Source organism: Neltuma alba, unplaced genomic scaffold (assembly GCF_004799145.2).
Source record: "Neltuma alba isolate B1F8T4 unplaced genomic scaffold, ASM479914v2 tig00011915_pilon, whole genome shotgun sequence".
NCBI classification, from domain to species: Eukaryota; Viridiplantae; Streptophyta; class Magnoliopsida; order Fabales; family Fabaceae; genus Neltuma; species Neltuma alba.
Genome location: NW_021636508.1, coordinates 214,894 through 230,669, shown reverse-complemented (window position 1 = coordinate 230,669; position 15,776 = coordinate 214,894). Strand labels below are relative to the sequence as shown.

General features: G+C 35.6%; 2 protein-coding genes across 4 annotated transcripts; both read left to right on the top strand.

The window, feature by feature from the left end:
* The first annotated feature begins 204 nt into the window (after positions 1 to 204).
* LOC114719368 (TMV resistance protein N) lies at positions 205 to 2,255 on the top strand. The gene is made up of 2 exons (XM_028904845.1): positions 205 to 695; positions 1,096 to 2,255. The coding sequence occupies exons 1-2, from the start codon at positions 208 to 210 to the stop codon at positions 2,240 to 2,242; spliced, it is 1,635 nt and encodes a 544-aa protein (XP_028760678.1). The 5' UTR covers positions 205 to 207; the 3' UTR covers positions 2,243 to 2,255.
* On the top strand, positions 2,255 to 8,827 carry LOC114719367 (uncharacterized). Of its 3 annotated transcripts, none has more exons than XM_028904844.1 (11): positions 2,255 to 2,579; positions 2,669 to 3,481; positions 3,579 to 4,158; positions 4,481 to 4,532; positions 4,703 to 4,778; positions 6,374 to 6,436; positions 6,549 to 6,712; positions 7,481 to 7,556; positions 8,064 to 8,123; positions 8,202 to 8,321; positions 8,447 to 8,827. In XM_028904844.1, the coding sequence occupies exons 1-11, from the start codon at positions 2,286 to 2,288 to the stop codon at positions 8,615 to 8,617; spliced, it is 2,469 nt and encodes an 822-aa protein (XP_028760677.1). In that variant the 5' UTR covers positions 2,255 to 2,285; the 3' UTR covers positions 8,618 to 8,827. The 3 variants fall into 3 exon arrangements, with proteins under 3 accessions (XP_028760677.1, XP_028760676.1, XP_028760675.1); XM_028904843.1 differs by having other exon boundaries at positions 4,445 to 4,532; positions 6,552 to 6,712; XM_028904842.1 differs by having other exon boundaries at positions 4,445 to 4,532.
* Positions 8,828 to 15,776: the final 6,949 nt, after the last annotated feature.

Genomic DNA, 15,776 nt, shown 5'->3' with positions numbered 1-15,776 from the left:
TCTTGTCACATTCTTATATCTTTTCCTATCTTAAAGTTTGTATATTATAAAAAGTATCTCCACCTAATAGTCTTCTGAGTTGAGAGTCATGCCTGTTCTAAAGCCAACGCGGAGACTATTTCATAGTCACCAGAACTTTAACCCTTCATTCTCTCTAGTGCTGGAGATATCTCTCTTCTTTCTTTACTCCTCGCTTAAGATTAGCTCATGGCACATCCAGCGCTATCTTCTTCTATCACTTACAAATGGACTTATGATGTGTTCCTTAGTTTTTATGGTGATGATACTCGCTTAGGCTTCACTAGCTATCTCTACCATTCTCTGCATCAAAGCGGAATTCGCGCCTTTCGCGATGATGAATTCATTAGGATTGGAGAAAATATCACACCCGCGCTTTTTGAAGCTATACAAAAATCAAGAATAGCCATCATAGTTTTCTCAAAAAACTATGCAAACTCAACATTTTGTTTGCGAGAACTTGAAGAGATTCTGGAGTGCTTCAAGGAAGAGAGTCGGTTGATATATCCAGTATTTTATTATGTGGATCCATCAGAACTACGATGTCCCAGAGAAAGCTATGCAGCAGCATTGGCTCGACTGGAGGAAAGATTCGAGGACAATCTGCACAAGGTGGAAAAATGGAGGCTCGCTCTGTCTCAAGCTGCTGACCTCAGAGGCTGTCATCTCAAACCCAAGTATGTACATCTCCTCACTCTTTTTGCTAGTACTTTAAGTACAGTTACTTACAATTTCCATCTTACAACAACGTGCACATAAACATACCCTACAAGGGTAGCGCTTGCCAAGTTTGGTACCATTATTACCTGCTAACAATAGTTTTGTGAAATGTGCTGATTATTTCTTTGAAAACTCATCGGAAAACATGTTTTTAATTTTATTCTCCAAAAAACAAAAAAGAGAAACAGTAATCAAGCATGCCATATTCCTCCCAGGATTCCGTTCACTAGCCAGAACACCATTAATCCAACACTTAAAAAGGTGCATAACACCATAAATCCAAGTTTTTAATACCTAAAATTGACATATCTTGAAGTTTTAGTTTAACTAAAAGTGAATTTTTTACAAATTGTTCAGGATTGCCAATGAACAAGAGTTTGTTACAAGGATCACGAATGTTGTTGCTGCTAGGATTAACCGGTTGCGTTTAGATATTGCAAAATATCCCGTTGGACTTGTGGCTCGAGCCAAGAGAGTTATCTCTTGTTTAGATCTTTGGTCCGCAAAGGAAATTAAAATGATAGGAATTTGGGGAGCTGGTGGAATAGGTAAATCAACTATTGCTAGGGCTGTATATAATTCAATTGCTGATAATTTTGAAGGCTTGTGTTTTCTTTCTAGTGTAAGAAAGCGCTCCAAAATGCCACATGGTTTGCCACATCTTCAAGAGACATTATTGCGTGAATTAGTCATGGAGGAAGATCTCAAACTGAATGATTATCATGAGGGAATACCAATAATAGAGCATAGGCTTAGTCAGAAGAAGATTCTTTTGATTCTTGATGATGTTGACGAATTAAATCAATTAGACGCACTTGCTGGAAGTTGCAATTGGTTTGGTTGTGGAAGTAGAATTATCATCACGACCAGAGATAAGCAATTACTTGTAAGTCATGGTGTTACAAGCATTGATGAAGTCAAGGAATTAAATTATGAGGAATCTCTTAAGTTGCTTAGCTGGTGTGCATTTAAAAAAGAAAATGTGGATTCCAACAACATGGAGGCTTGCAATCGTGCAATACGTTATTCGTGTGGCTTTCCATTAGTTTTAGAATTGATTGCTTCTAAATTGTGCGGCAAAAGAGTTAATCTCTGGAGTGCTGCATTGGATATATTAAAAAGCACACCAGATCAAAGAGTTCTGGATGCCTTGAAATTAAGCTATGATAGTTTAGGGGAAGTAGAGAAACAAGTTTTCCTTGACTTGGCTTGTTTTTTCAATGGTGAGAAGTTAGCATATGTCATTCATATCTTGCAATGTGTTCGGGGGATCCAACAGCCAGAATATGTTATTGAAGTGCTGATTGATAAATCCCTTGTAAAGCTTGAACAAGATGTTGTAACAATGCATGACTTAATAGAAGATGCCGGTAAAGAGATTGTTCGACAAGAATCATCATATCAGCTTGGTAAACAAAACAGATTATGGTCCTATCAAGACATCCTTCATGTCTTAGAACAAGACAAAGTAAGATCACCAACATGTACTCTTCAATTTCTATGAAAAATTCCTAATGATTTATAATATTTATGTTTTGACATTTATCATGTGCTTTTCAATTTGGAAGGGGACAAACAAAATTGAAGCCATAACTCTAGACTTGCCTGAAAATATAGAAGTACAATGGAGTGGGGAGGCATTTGTGAAGATGAAAAGTCTCAAAATGCTTGTGATAAAAAAAGCATGCTTTTCTGAATATCCCAAATATCTGCCAAAGAGTTTAAGGTGGTTGGAATGGAAAGGGTATTCTTTCAAATTTTTACCATCTTTATGTGCAACTGAACTTGTCTATCTTGACTTGTCCTTTAGTTTTTGTGAATTGCTCCAACCATTTGATAAGGTGAGTACATAAATACCCTTGTTCTTTTCTTTTTAATTGGCTTCTATGACGAATTCTCAAAGTAATTAAATTGATATTTTGTTTTGCAGAAATTTCGCAATTTAAGTAGTATGAAGTTAAGAAATTGTCAATCTCTACTGCAAATACCAGACTTATCGGGAGCTTCTAATTTAAGAGAATTATGGCTTGATGGCTGCACAAATTTAATTGGAATTCATGAGTCAGTTGGATGTTTAGAAAAATTGAGAGAATTGAGTGCTATGCGATGCGAAAAGTTGAAGATATTGCCATCTTGCCTTCGGTTGACATCTCTTAGACATCTGAACCTCTTTGGTTGTTCAAGTCTTCAGACATTTCCAGAAGTATCAGTCATGATGGTAGAAATGCAAACACTTGACTTGGACAAGACAGCAATTACGGAATTGCCATCTTCAATTTGCAATCTTGTTGGACTTGAAATCTTACACATGGAAGAATGTCCTAATCTTATGCAATTACCAGCTAGCATTTGTACATTACCAAACCTTTGGAAACTGACAGCAAATTCTTGTGAGCGAATGAGTGATATTAAGATGTGTGAAGGTGGAGATAAAGCAAGCTCGGATTTATCAGCAACATTGTTGAAAATGGAACAGCTTTGTTTCTCAAATTGCAATTTATCAGATGATTCTCTTACTTTCTGTCTTTCTTACTTCAGTAATATGATATATTTAGATCTAAGTCTTAATAATTTCATGAGTCTTCCAGAATGCATCAAAGAATATCACAATTTGAAATATCTCTTTTTGGATCATTGCGATCAGCTTCAACATATTAGAGAGATGCCACCAAACTTGGAAAAATTCAGTGCTATATGTTGCACATCATTGACTAAATTATCGAAAAGCAAAGTATTGAAGCAGGTAACCCCCCACTCCTATGATTGTATTTTTTTTAATTAATTATGTGAGTTAACTTTTCGATGTTTTTTTTTTTTGGGTGGTGATTCGCAATTGGCAGGTATTCAACTTTCAATCTGGTAAAAGAAACTTTATTTTGCCCGGAAACAAATTTCCAGAAAGGCTCCATTATTATAGTCGGGGAAGTTTTGTGTCATTTTGGGTTCGTAACGTGTTCCCAATGGCTTTTTTATGGATTCTTGTTAAAGATGATCAGGATTATGTCTACAACTTCAAATTATCAGTGCACTTCAATAACACCAAGCTGGATATTTCTTCTGAGTGGCTTTTACTGTCAACAATAAAGACTGATCACATTTTTATATGTGACATGCGAAGCATAATTCACAGTACTGAACTCCCCCTTCAAAATAAGTGGAATCAAGTGAAGGTTTCCCTTGAGAGCAAAACACCGGAAATAAAAGGCGAAAAAGGAATCTGTTTTGGTGTTCATGTACACGATCTACAAAGTAACCTAGCAAATATTCAATTCAGGGACCCTAGAAGATACGCTGATCACAACTTGCTGCTGAAAATACAAGAACAAGAAGATTGGAAAGAACTCGAGGGAGATATGAGTGTTGATTCTAACTCAACAAAATCTGCAGAATCAACTGATGAGAGTCTCATGCATTATCAAGGTACCTTTTCCTTCCACTGTCTTTTTATGTTATCACATTCTTTCCCATAAGTAAAAATTTACAGGAGTCGCAGGAGATCACGAGCTATCGAAATAGTTATTGATCCTTGTTCTTCTGTCATGTGTTGTTAGTGATAAATGTTCTTTTCCCTATTATGTCCCTCTTTATTGTTAGCTTAGTATGATAAGTAATTGAAACAAGTAATGGAAGATATAAAAGTTAGATAATTGAAAAGTATGTCAAAGTGGAATTCATGACTTTCTCGATGATGATGCTGTTGATCCAGTCTCTGATAGCACCCCACTTGACCTATGGGAAATAGGGGAAGTTATTGGAAGAGGCAGTTCTGGAATTGTTCATCATGGCGTCAACAGGTACATATGCATCTCTCTATACTATCCAGGAGCAAATTGGTACTTTGATATTATTCTCCTAATTTAATTTCGAAATAAATAATAGGTTAAATATGGGAAATAGCCTAATATCCTGCTCAATACTCGTCTAGCATTATACCAAAATATGTTGTGATGTTCATTTTTGACAGGGAAACTGGAGAATCATGTGCAATAAAGGAAATGCGTTACATTGGCAATCCTGGAGTTGCGGAATCGCTACATCGGGTCCGTCTTATGTATACTGCAATTTATCTGTCACACTTGGATGTGAATCCTCCACCTGCAGAAAGTTGAGGATTTTCAAGTGTCTTTTTTAAGAAACAGTGCACAAATTAATTTCCAAAAATCAAATAAACAGAGGAAGTCTAGGAGGACGCTTTAGCCCTCATTTTGTTTTTAAAGAAAAAGTAAGACTCTATTTTCATGAGTTTCATATGCTCAAGTACTCTCAGTTTTAATCCCTCATATGCCTTGTGTTTACGCTGATGAAGCTAGAGAAAACAGCTTCGCAACGGACTAGTTTCATACCCAAGCCTAATGGGTAGACTGATTTCTTTGCATATCGTAAGATTAGAATTAACTGTTTCCGTATCATTGCTTATATAGGTTGCATTATCATAATCATAATCACCTCATAACATTATCCAGGGAAGGATTATATTATTCTTCATTTCTGGGATCAAGCACATAAAGTATATAATACTAGCTATAATATATTCCTTTGGTAAAGAGGATTTTTTTTGGTCCTATACTTAAGGTAGAGAGAGGGAGAAATTTTACATGTGAATTTCAACTTTACCCTATATTTATTACTCGATTGGTTTTGTTTTTATAGGATATAATGTATATTAAATAGGGATAGAGTTGAAAAATTTTTGAATTTTAATGTAGAGTTAATGTAGTTTAATTTTTTTTTTTAATTTATCTGAAACATGTTGGAAATGACTTATAAATAAAATCAGGAGTACCTCTTGTTTTCACAAGACTTAAGGGGGTGTTTGGATAGAAATCAAATCATGATTTCAAAAGTGATTTTACAGTATATGAGGTAAATATGTGGAGGAGTTTAATTCGATTTGCGGAAAAGTGCTTTTAAAAAACACTTCTCCTATTTCCCAAACACCCCCTAAATGTCAGTTTTTTTATCTTGTACTATCCAAATATTAGTCGAGTCCCTCCACTGGACTCGCCCCTCATAATTAATAAGGCCCGTAGGCAGTTTTGCATTCCCAGCTACAAGCATTACGGATGTAATTGAGTGTTCATAATTTGACCCACTTTAATATCTTGTTTGTATCTTATACTAGTTTCTTACCAGGGTTGTGGTAACCCTTTAGATACTAATTAAAAAAAGCCTTCTAACTTTCAATATAGTTTTAGAGCCTTTTATCCATGCACAGCGCCTTGTTCTTCAAGAATATACTAAGCCTCACTGTACCAAAACTTGTATCTGCCGCTGCACAGCTGATTATCCTCACTCAGATTAGCAATGAAGGTGAAAGAAGCTATTTGGCAAGTACATAAACAAATTTTATGTTTGCTGGAGAGTGTAATTATACTCGCAATCATATTAAATTTAGCTTGACACATTTAAATGCGCCACGATTGGCATATAGTTCCTCTTTAAATAAAACACATGCGGGCCCAAAATCAACAGCTTTCCTTCGAATGGCTTCCAATAACAGCTTGCAAAAACGTTTTAGCTTTTTCGTGCAACCGAAATTGTGCTACACAGTTTATAAACGTGAATATGTTATTCTGAGTCCTGTTTGTGCCCATATTATGCCATAACCTGCTAAAGTAGGGTTTTTCGTACTCAGGAAGTTCAAGTTTTCAGCCGGCTGGAACATCAAAACATTGTAAAGTATTATGGCAGTGAAATAGTAAGTTGTCTCCTGATTTATGGAGAGGAACTAAATTTTTCATTGTGGAGTAGCTGTAAATTCTTTTTGTTCGCTCTTGTGTGTAATTAACCGGTTTGTGTGCCTATGTGAGGAGGAGGGAAGCCGGGGACGCATATACATGGAACTTGTTCAGCCCGGTTCACTGAAGAAATATATCACTTATCGAGGTGCTTTACAAGAATCATTAGTTCGAGATTTCACCGCACAGATTCTCTCTGGATTGGTTTACTTGCACAGACGAAGAGTAGTCCACAGGTATATTCACATACTTACGTGTAAGACTGCATGAGCTCCGGACAATATAACACATAATCTGGTGTTAATTGTAGGATAACTGATTTTTAATTAATGTTTCAAAAACATTAAGAAATGGGGTTGTCAAAATGAATTTGATCCAGTCTCGTAAACAAGCTGGACTAGACTGGAAGTTCTCTGGTAGGGTCACTAACTGCAGATATTATATTCTTGTTTGGCATCTTAAATCCACCTCCAACATGCTTTGTTATTAATTGAAAACTTCAGTTGCTATGATCAATAAATATTTGATTAGCTACAATTTGCACTTATTTATACCTATGATCAAGTGTATCTTTCAAGCTGGGGACCGTCACTAATAAAAAACACTGAATCACTGATGGAATAATTTCCGTCGGAAAAATCCTGTTGGAAATATCACCGATAGAATTTGCCATGGATTTTTTTTTGTCGGTAATTCTGTGGGTAACTTCATTTTCCGATGGAATTAGCCACGGAAATGTTCCATCGGTAATTTTCATCACAAATCCGTAGCAAATTCTTTCAGAAATTACGCGTAACTATGTAATCATAAATGTTGGGATTCTTTAATCGCGAAAGCAACATTTATACTGTTTTCATAGCTAAAATGCCTTGTTTCTTTAATTTGCGTACGCTCGAACAATCTGATATAACTATCTCATTTCCTTCATTGGAGGAGGCTATCGCTATACATCTTTTTTTTTTTTTTTTTGAAATTCCTTCCTTTACTTTTATATACGCTTACAGGGATATTAAACCGCATAATATACTTGTGGATTCTAAGAACAATGTAAAGCTTGCTGACTTTGCTTTGGCTGAGCAGGTAAGTCCTTGGATATCTCCTACATCTTGTATACTGATTAATTACTTCAATAGTTATCATATTTATTTTTAAATACTTGCAGGCTTAGATTATTAGTAGATTTTGAACTTTTTTTTTTGAAACTAGATTAACCTTCATCTTTAGTTCTTTACGTTCAGTTGCAATATCTTGCCTCAATCCTCGAAAAAGAATCACAATTGACCTCCTCACCTATATATAGGCTACACGGGAATTATATATTTCCTATCTAAGTGATATTATATGAGAATACCCGTAGTCCTTTCAACACATTTTCCTTATATTCACCAAGAATTTGGATATCCTCCAAAAACGCTTCACCATGCCCATGCATGATGAAGTATGAAACATTATAAAGAAATAGAAGAATGCGTCCTACTTGTGCGTGTGTGTGTATTGGTGGCTTTTCAAATACCCTTGGGATTGACATGATAGTCCCAAGATTGAGTAATATTGATGACTTAACTGGCTTTTTTCTGTATTGAATAGCTAGCAGAATCTGCTGGCCAGCACTCCACGCCGGGAACTCTATATTATGCAGCCCCAGAGGTTCATATTTTCATATACTCTACATTATGCGTCACAAAGTATTTCTTGATAGACTTGTTTAATTTCTCAAACATACAGGTTCTTAAAAGAATAGAATATAAGAGCTGGCTTGAAGCTTATGCTGCTGATATATGGAGTTTGGGCTGTGTAATCATTGAAATGTTCTCAGGGGAACATCCTTGGCATGATCTTGAACCGGTAAACACTTTAAAGCTTCAGTATGTATATGTATAGAGCGAACATTGGTTTAGATAATATATGGATCTCTGATTTATTAATTGATTTAGTATATAACTAAAACAAATTCATTTACTGATAAGCAGGTGCAGGTCTTCTTTAATGTTCATTTTAAAGAGCAGCATCCGCCCATACCAGAAGAGTTAAGCCAAGAGGGTAAAGATTTTCTTCAACTCTGCTTCCAAAAAACTCCGGCCGATCGGCCCTCTGCTGCAGCATTACTAGACCATCCCTTTGTGAAAGCACAAACAACTTAGCTTGCCGGTGGAAGAAAGTGTTGGGAGTATTGGGAGATTTTAGCATGACAGATATATGTATAGCTCAGGCCTTTATTAGTCTATATATATAACAAGAGTCATCGATTCATTTCCTCAAGAATTTTGTACATCGACCTCTATGTGTTCAGTTTCAACAAAAGATCGATGGTAAATATATGGCTGCTGTTTTGTCATCTTTTGTTACTGTTATTCTGCCAACTTAATTAATATTTAGAGTTCATGTGATAGCCAGGTCCAATCTTTTAGTTTTGCAGATATATGGAGTCACAAAACTAATCAATCAGAAAGTTATAATTACAAGTATTGTGGATGCCTAGCTCCCTCGGCCTACAAGTAATGGTATCTCTCGTGCTTTACGTATGTTTCGTTACATCTCCTTGCAGGCGTGGATATTCACAAGTATCAATTCTAGAAGCTACTATATATATACATATGTATATATTTTTTATATCAGATAGCACATGAAATGATGAAACAGTTCAGTCAGTATCGGCAGTCGCACGTAGAAAATAGTTTGAAGTTGTCATTGTCAACGACCCTGCGTGTCTAACACGGTAGATCTAAAAGAGAGGAATCTAGATTTTTCTTACATTGAAAAAAGGATACTGGGGAGTTCCATTACACGTGCAAGGAATTAATTGTTGGAAAATATTAGGAAAAATAATAGTTTTGAGTTTCAAAACTTAAATCTTACAACAGTCCGGTCTCTGACAGATTTTGTTGGAAATTAAATTAGAATCAATTTATATAATTACAAGTATGAAAGTCTAAGCAGATGTTAATTAATACTACTCCTGAATGACTAATTTGTGTAAATTAATACAATTATTTAAGTTAGTTATTTATAACAAATGTATCTTGGTTTTTTTTTTAAACTATCCTATTTAATCATGTGCATTAGAAATACTCCTTGATTAGGGGCCTCCTTAATATGTACAATCAAGAATGATCTTTTGGGGGAAAAAATTATAAATTTAGGAAAGCAAGGCAAATTGAGGTCATTAAAGTAAATTTATTTTGTCTAATTCCTATATTTAGAAGTAGGAGTTGGTAATTGTGAAGTACTACTAATTATAAGACCTCGTTTGTAGTATAATATATAGCTTGCAGCTTGAACTCTCATGTTTAGAACTTTCTGAATTATTATTATAACTTGTTTTTTAACAAAACTTTTTAGACACCTAAACCTTCGGAGTTCTGCTACATGATTATCATCCTTCAAAAAATAATAGTCAAGAGGAATAGTGAGACAAAATAGCCAGTCCAAAGAGACGGCTATTGTGGACTTGACCATTTCGCTAAGACCATTTCGGCAATGTGTATAGGCGCTTATACTACTACCACTAGTCTTCTACTGCTACTACTACTGAAGTTTGTCTTTAATTCTTGCATCCTTAACCAAATGTCTCCAACTTAATGTCTTGGATTTAATAGAGCAGAGGTTTTGATCGAAGGAGACCAGTGGAATTTGTTTCATCATTCTATTTTAAAAAAACCTAAATATTTTGTACTTTTTTGATAAATTACATGTTATTTAGTCAATCAATCCAATTACTTCATAATTCGTGGCTTATGAGGTTAATTTGGAGAATATCTTACGAGTGCCTGTAGCTGCAACAGATACAATGCCACACAGAAAATATAATTACTATTCCCAGTACATTTGAATGAGTGACAGTATATTCAGGGGAGGAAGCCTTTAAGATCTTTTACTTTAACATCAATGGAAAATTAAATTACTTAAGTAAAACTACATGTAAGCTTGTTATTATGATATATCTAACTTAATTATATCATTTATGGAAAAGATTTATCTGCTGCTTAGCCTTCTATACTTAATATGCTTTCATTTAATTAAATTAAAACATGCATGTAAATGTTAAAGCTACCGATTGAACCTCTCTAACTTGTGAAAATTAAAAGAGCTCGTCATAAAATAAATAAACTACTTTTGATTCTTAATATAAAAGCCTATTGAAATTTTTGTTATACTAAATATGGGATCTCAATCTACTTTCTCTCTTATATTTATCTTTTTTTTTTTCCAAAGTAATTGCTATAGTGATTGTAAATGTTGAAGTTTTCATGAAAAGGTAGTTCCAATATACTTGGTTGAAGAGGATATTTTAGAGATACCAACATATATTTGTGACAAATGACCAATTTAACTAATTTCTTTTTTTTGTATATCTTCAAATTAATTATCTAATTCTTATGTTAAAGACTGGAGGTGGTATATAAAATTTCAGTTTCCTTGATTTAATTAAAAATACAAACTAGTGATCCCGTTATTGATTGAACCTCTCTAACTTATGATTTGTGACTATCATATGGTTGTGTTGTTCTCACATTAGAAATTAATTTTTTTATATAGAAGTAGAAAAATCTCACAGGCCTCCTTTTTGTTGACATAATTGTACGGTTTTATTTTTTATTATGAAAAACAGAGTTTTTCCAAATCTAAAAGTAAAGTTGATACTTTTTTTGGGAAAAAAAGATAGAAAAGCTAGGGTAGAGAGAATTAAATAATCCGAGACACTGTGCTCTGTCTTTCTTTATTGAATATATAGACAAGAATACAATAGATAGAGGACAAAGGTATTACAAAGAATCAACAGAAAAATGATTGAGAGCCTATTGAAGCTAGACACGTGTAAAGGTGAGAAGATTCTAGACAAGCTATAGTTGTTACAATGGACTCCTAATACAAATATAACACAATATGTTATGCTTTAACATTCCCCCTCAAATGAGAGGGTGTGATAGACAGGCCGATTTTGCGCCTGAAATAGGAGAACTGAGAATGAGCAAGAGACTTTGTTAGGCAGTCTGCTATCTGATGACTTGAAGATATATATGTGATGTTAATACATTGAGAAGCCAGCATATCTCTAATAAAATGAATATCAATATCTATGTGTTTGCTCTGACTATGTTGAACTGGGTTTTAAAAACAAGCCTAATTCAAATAATAAAGATGTGATCCATTTTACTTCAGCAGCTTCATCAACTAAGGCTCAATATTCAGACTCAGTGCTAGATCTAGAAACCACCCTCTATTTGCAAGAAGACCAAGAAACTAACGTATTACCCAAAGAAACACAAAGACCTCCTATGGATTTTCAGTCATCAAGATCAGCAGCCCAATTAGCATCAGTATATGCCATAATTTGCAGGGATGAAAGAGGTTTTATGTGCAAGCTATAATTATATGTTCCTTTCAAATATCTCAGTATACACCTAATAGCTTGAAAATGGTGCATGTTGGATTTGATAAAAATTGACTCAGCTTATCTACAGAAAAGGCAATATTTGGCCTAGTATTTGTTAAATACTGTAACGATCCTATGGCTCTTCTATATAGAGTGGGATCTTTCATCAATTCACCATCATCAAATGAAAAATGTTTACCCGTAACCATAGGTGTTGGAATAGGGGCACAATCTAACATATTAAATTTCTTTAATAGATCCAATACATATTTCCCTTGACTCAAAAAAATTCCAGATTTGTCTCTAAAAACTTTAAGACCCAGAAAATAGTATAGCGGTCCAAGATCTTTCAAAGAGAACATAGAATTCAGTTTTTGAACAAAATTTCTCAGATAATCTGAATTGTTTCCAATAATCAAGATGTCATCCACATAAATTAAAACAAAGATAGTGATGTTATCCTTTCAAAGTAGAAATAGAGATGTGTCACTTCTGGCATTATAGAATTTCCACTGCTGCAAAGTGAGTCTTAAACGATCATACCACGCTCTTGGTGCTTGCTTCAACCCATAACTGGCTTTGATTAGCTGGCAAACATGATTGGGATGACTCTAATCCACAAATCCCTCTAGTTGCTTCATATATACATTCTCTTGGAGAAACCATTTAAGAAAGTGTTATTTACATTTAACTGCCTGATTTCCCAGTTAAATGTTACAGCAATCGTAAGTACTACTCGCATCGTCGTAGGCTTGATCACTGGGCTGAAAGTTTCTCCATAATCGATTCCGGTAGCTTGCTGAAAGCCTTTCGCAACAAGTCGTGCTTTGTGCTTCAATATAGAACTGTTTGCACGAAACTTGGTCTTAAAGATCCATTTACATTCAACAAGCTTCTGTGAACCATCGTATGGCACTAGGACCCACATTTTATTTCTCTGCAAAGCATTGAACTCATCCACTATTGCTTGCTGCCATTGAGGAAGAGAAAGAGCCATTGGAATAGAGGAGGGTTCAGACGCTTTTGACAGCTTTTGATAGGGATTTAGGGTCTTCAGCTTGCCTAAGCCCAATAAAGGGATGCTTGGGCTTGTAAATTCCATCCTTGGCTCCGATAACCATATGGTGTCTATTTAATGAATCTTGTGGTGGATTTTGGGCTTCAACCTCAGTATTGGGCCTTTTACTTATAGAGTGGTCTGCAGAGGATACTTTAACAGATGCACTTTGAGGTGGAGAGTTATTCTGTAACACATTGTCATTCCTTAAATCTGGAAACAATGGATTAGTGCCATTTGAAGAAGACGATGTGGAAACTTCAATATTCGCTTCAGGTTGCTGATTCTGTGTTATTAAATTCGCAAAGTGCACTGGTGTCATCGTTGCATCATTTGATTCTCTTGCACCTATTCTTCTATTTAAAAATCCTGAGACAGGGAAATGAAGATGGATTAAAAGCCACATGTCTGGACACAAATATTTTCCCAGTGGAGCTCAAACATTTATACCCTTTTTGTTGGTTTGCTACCCCCAAATAGACACACCTTTGACTATGAAATTGAAATTTATGTTCATTATAAGGTTTCAAGCAAGGATAACAAGCACACCCAAAAGGTTGTAGAGATTTGTAATCTGGCTCTGTTTTAAACAATTTAAATAGAGGAGTCTTGCCTTCTAACACTGGTGTAAGCAATCTATTTGTCAAGTAGATAGCTACTTGGAAAGCATCTACCCAATATGTAAGTGGCACATGTGCTTCAGCTAATAAAGTCAGTCCCATCTCAACTATGTGATGGTACTTTCTCTTTGCACGACCATTTTGAGGTGATGTATATGGACAAGTAAATCTTAAATTAATGCCAGCAGATTGAGCTACAGGAACAAAAGGCTTATACTATGAACCATCATCACACTGTAGAGCTTTAATTTTCTTGTTGAATTGATTTTCAATGAAAGCCTTGAAATGATTAAAAGCATGTATAACTTCCCTTTTGTGTTTTAGTGGATAAATCCAAGTGTAGCGACTATAGTCATCCACAAAATGAATATAAAACCTATGTCTATTAACAGATTGCACTGGAGAAGGTCCCCACAAGTCAGAGTGAATTAAATCTAAGGGCTCAGAAGCATGAGAGACATAATGAGTAAACGGTAATTGCTTTGATTTTCCAAATTGACAAGCTTCACAAAAGTACTTTTCATTCACAGGAATTTTCACATTACACAATTGAGTAAACAGTAATTGCTTTGATTTTCCAAGTTGACAAGCTTCACAAAAGTGCTTTTCATTCACAGGAATTTTCACATTACACAATTGAGTAAACAGTAATTGTTTTGATTTTCCAAGTTGACAAGCTTCACAAAAGTGCTTTTCATTCACAGGAATTTTCACATTACACCTGTTCAAAATTTCTTTCAGAATTCTAAAACTAGGATGTCCTAATTTGTGGTGCCAATTTCTAACTTCATCTTCATCTCCAGTGAAATGAGCAATGTGCACTTGAGGTTGAAACTTAGTCTTACTACCCATTGGATAAATTCCTTCCCTGGGTGTTCCTTGCATCAGTAATTCCCCTGTCACTTTGTCCTTCACAGTACACCCAAAATTAGTAAAGCTCACATCAACAAAATTATCTTCTATAAGTTTATTCACACTCATGAGATTTTTAGTGGCATTAGGAACTAATAAGACACCCTTGAGAAGCAGTTTAGTATTAGAAGCAGGGCAGGATATGAATTTTGAGCCAATACCCAAGATTTGACTCTTCTCACTAGTACAAGTACAAAGATGAGACTTACCAACCGGAGCTACTTGATCAAGATTGTCTGAATGAGGAGTCACATGGTAGTTTGCTCCACTGTCCATGTACCAAGCAGGATTTGAAATAGAGTAAGGAGGAGCATAGAAAGCTTGAGGATCAGCAGGTTGACCATAGTTAGACGGGGGCATAAAGTTCCTATCATTTCTATAGTAACAGTTTGCCATGATATGTCCTGGTCACTGACAATAAAAGTAGTAGATTCAGCCATTATTACCCCCTCCTCGACGACCACATGATCTACCACGTGCTCCACGACCTCCATGCCAACTATTGCGTCCAGAACCAGAGTAAGAAAAACGATGATTAGATGAGTCACCAATCGGAGCATCTTGACGTTGAGCAACATTAGCATTGGGCTGAATAGTAAACGAAGCAAAGTGGTTGAGTTGCTCCAAATGACCTTCAAAAGAAAGAAGAGAGGCCTATGCTTCAACCCAAGTGAGCCCAGTTTGATCAGTAAGCTTAATGACGATTGCATTATATTCTACGTCCAGACCTTTTAAAGTATGGAGAAGTAATTCCTCATCACTCATAGGTGCTAGCTCCAGTAAGAGCAAGCTTATCTGTAATGTTTTTCATTTTGCTCAAGAACTATTCTATCTTCATTCTATTTTTCTTGGTGTGATGCAGCTCAGTCTTGTACACCATTATCTTTGCCTTAGTCAACGCACAAGTTAGTCCACAAGCACCACTCCGCAACTCTGAAGCGGTTTTGCAATGAAGAAGCTATGCTCCAACCTCTTGGCTCTAGTATTTCTTAACCATCCTACCAGCATCCGATCAACCACAAGCCATTCCTCATATTCTGGAGTCACCTTCGTCCCTTCAGCTTCAGGGAACAAACGAGGCGGGATCTTAACAGAGGCATTGAGGTGTCCTTCTAAACGGTTCCCTTCAATCAGCGGCAAGACAACGGACTCCCACTTAAGGTAATTGCTGCGGTCCAGCTTAATCATAGATGTTTGGCTTGAGGAGCTAAAGAGACTATAGGTTTTTGAAGCAGAGGAAGTAGAGTCAGTTGCCGCCATGGCTCTGGTACAGATAGAAAAAGCTAGGATAGAGAGAATTGAATAAGCCGAGATGCTGTGCTCTGTCTTTCTTTATT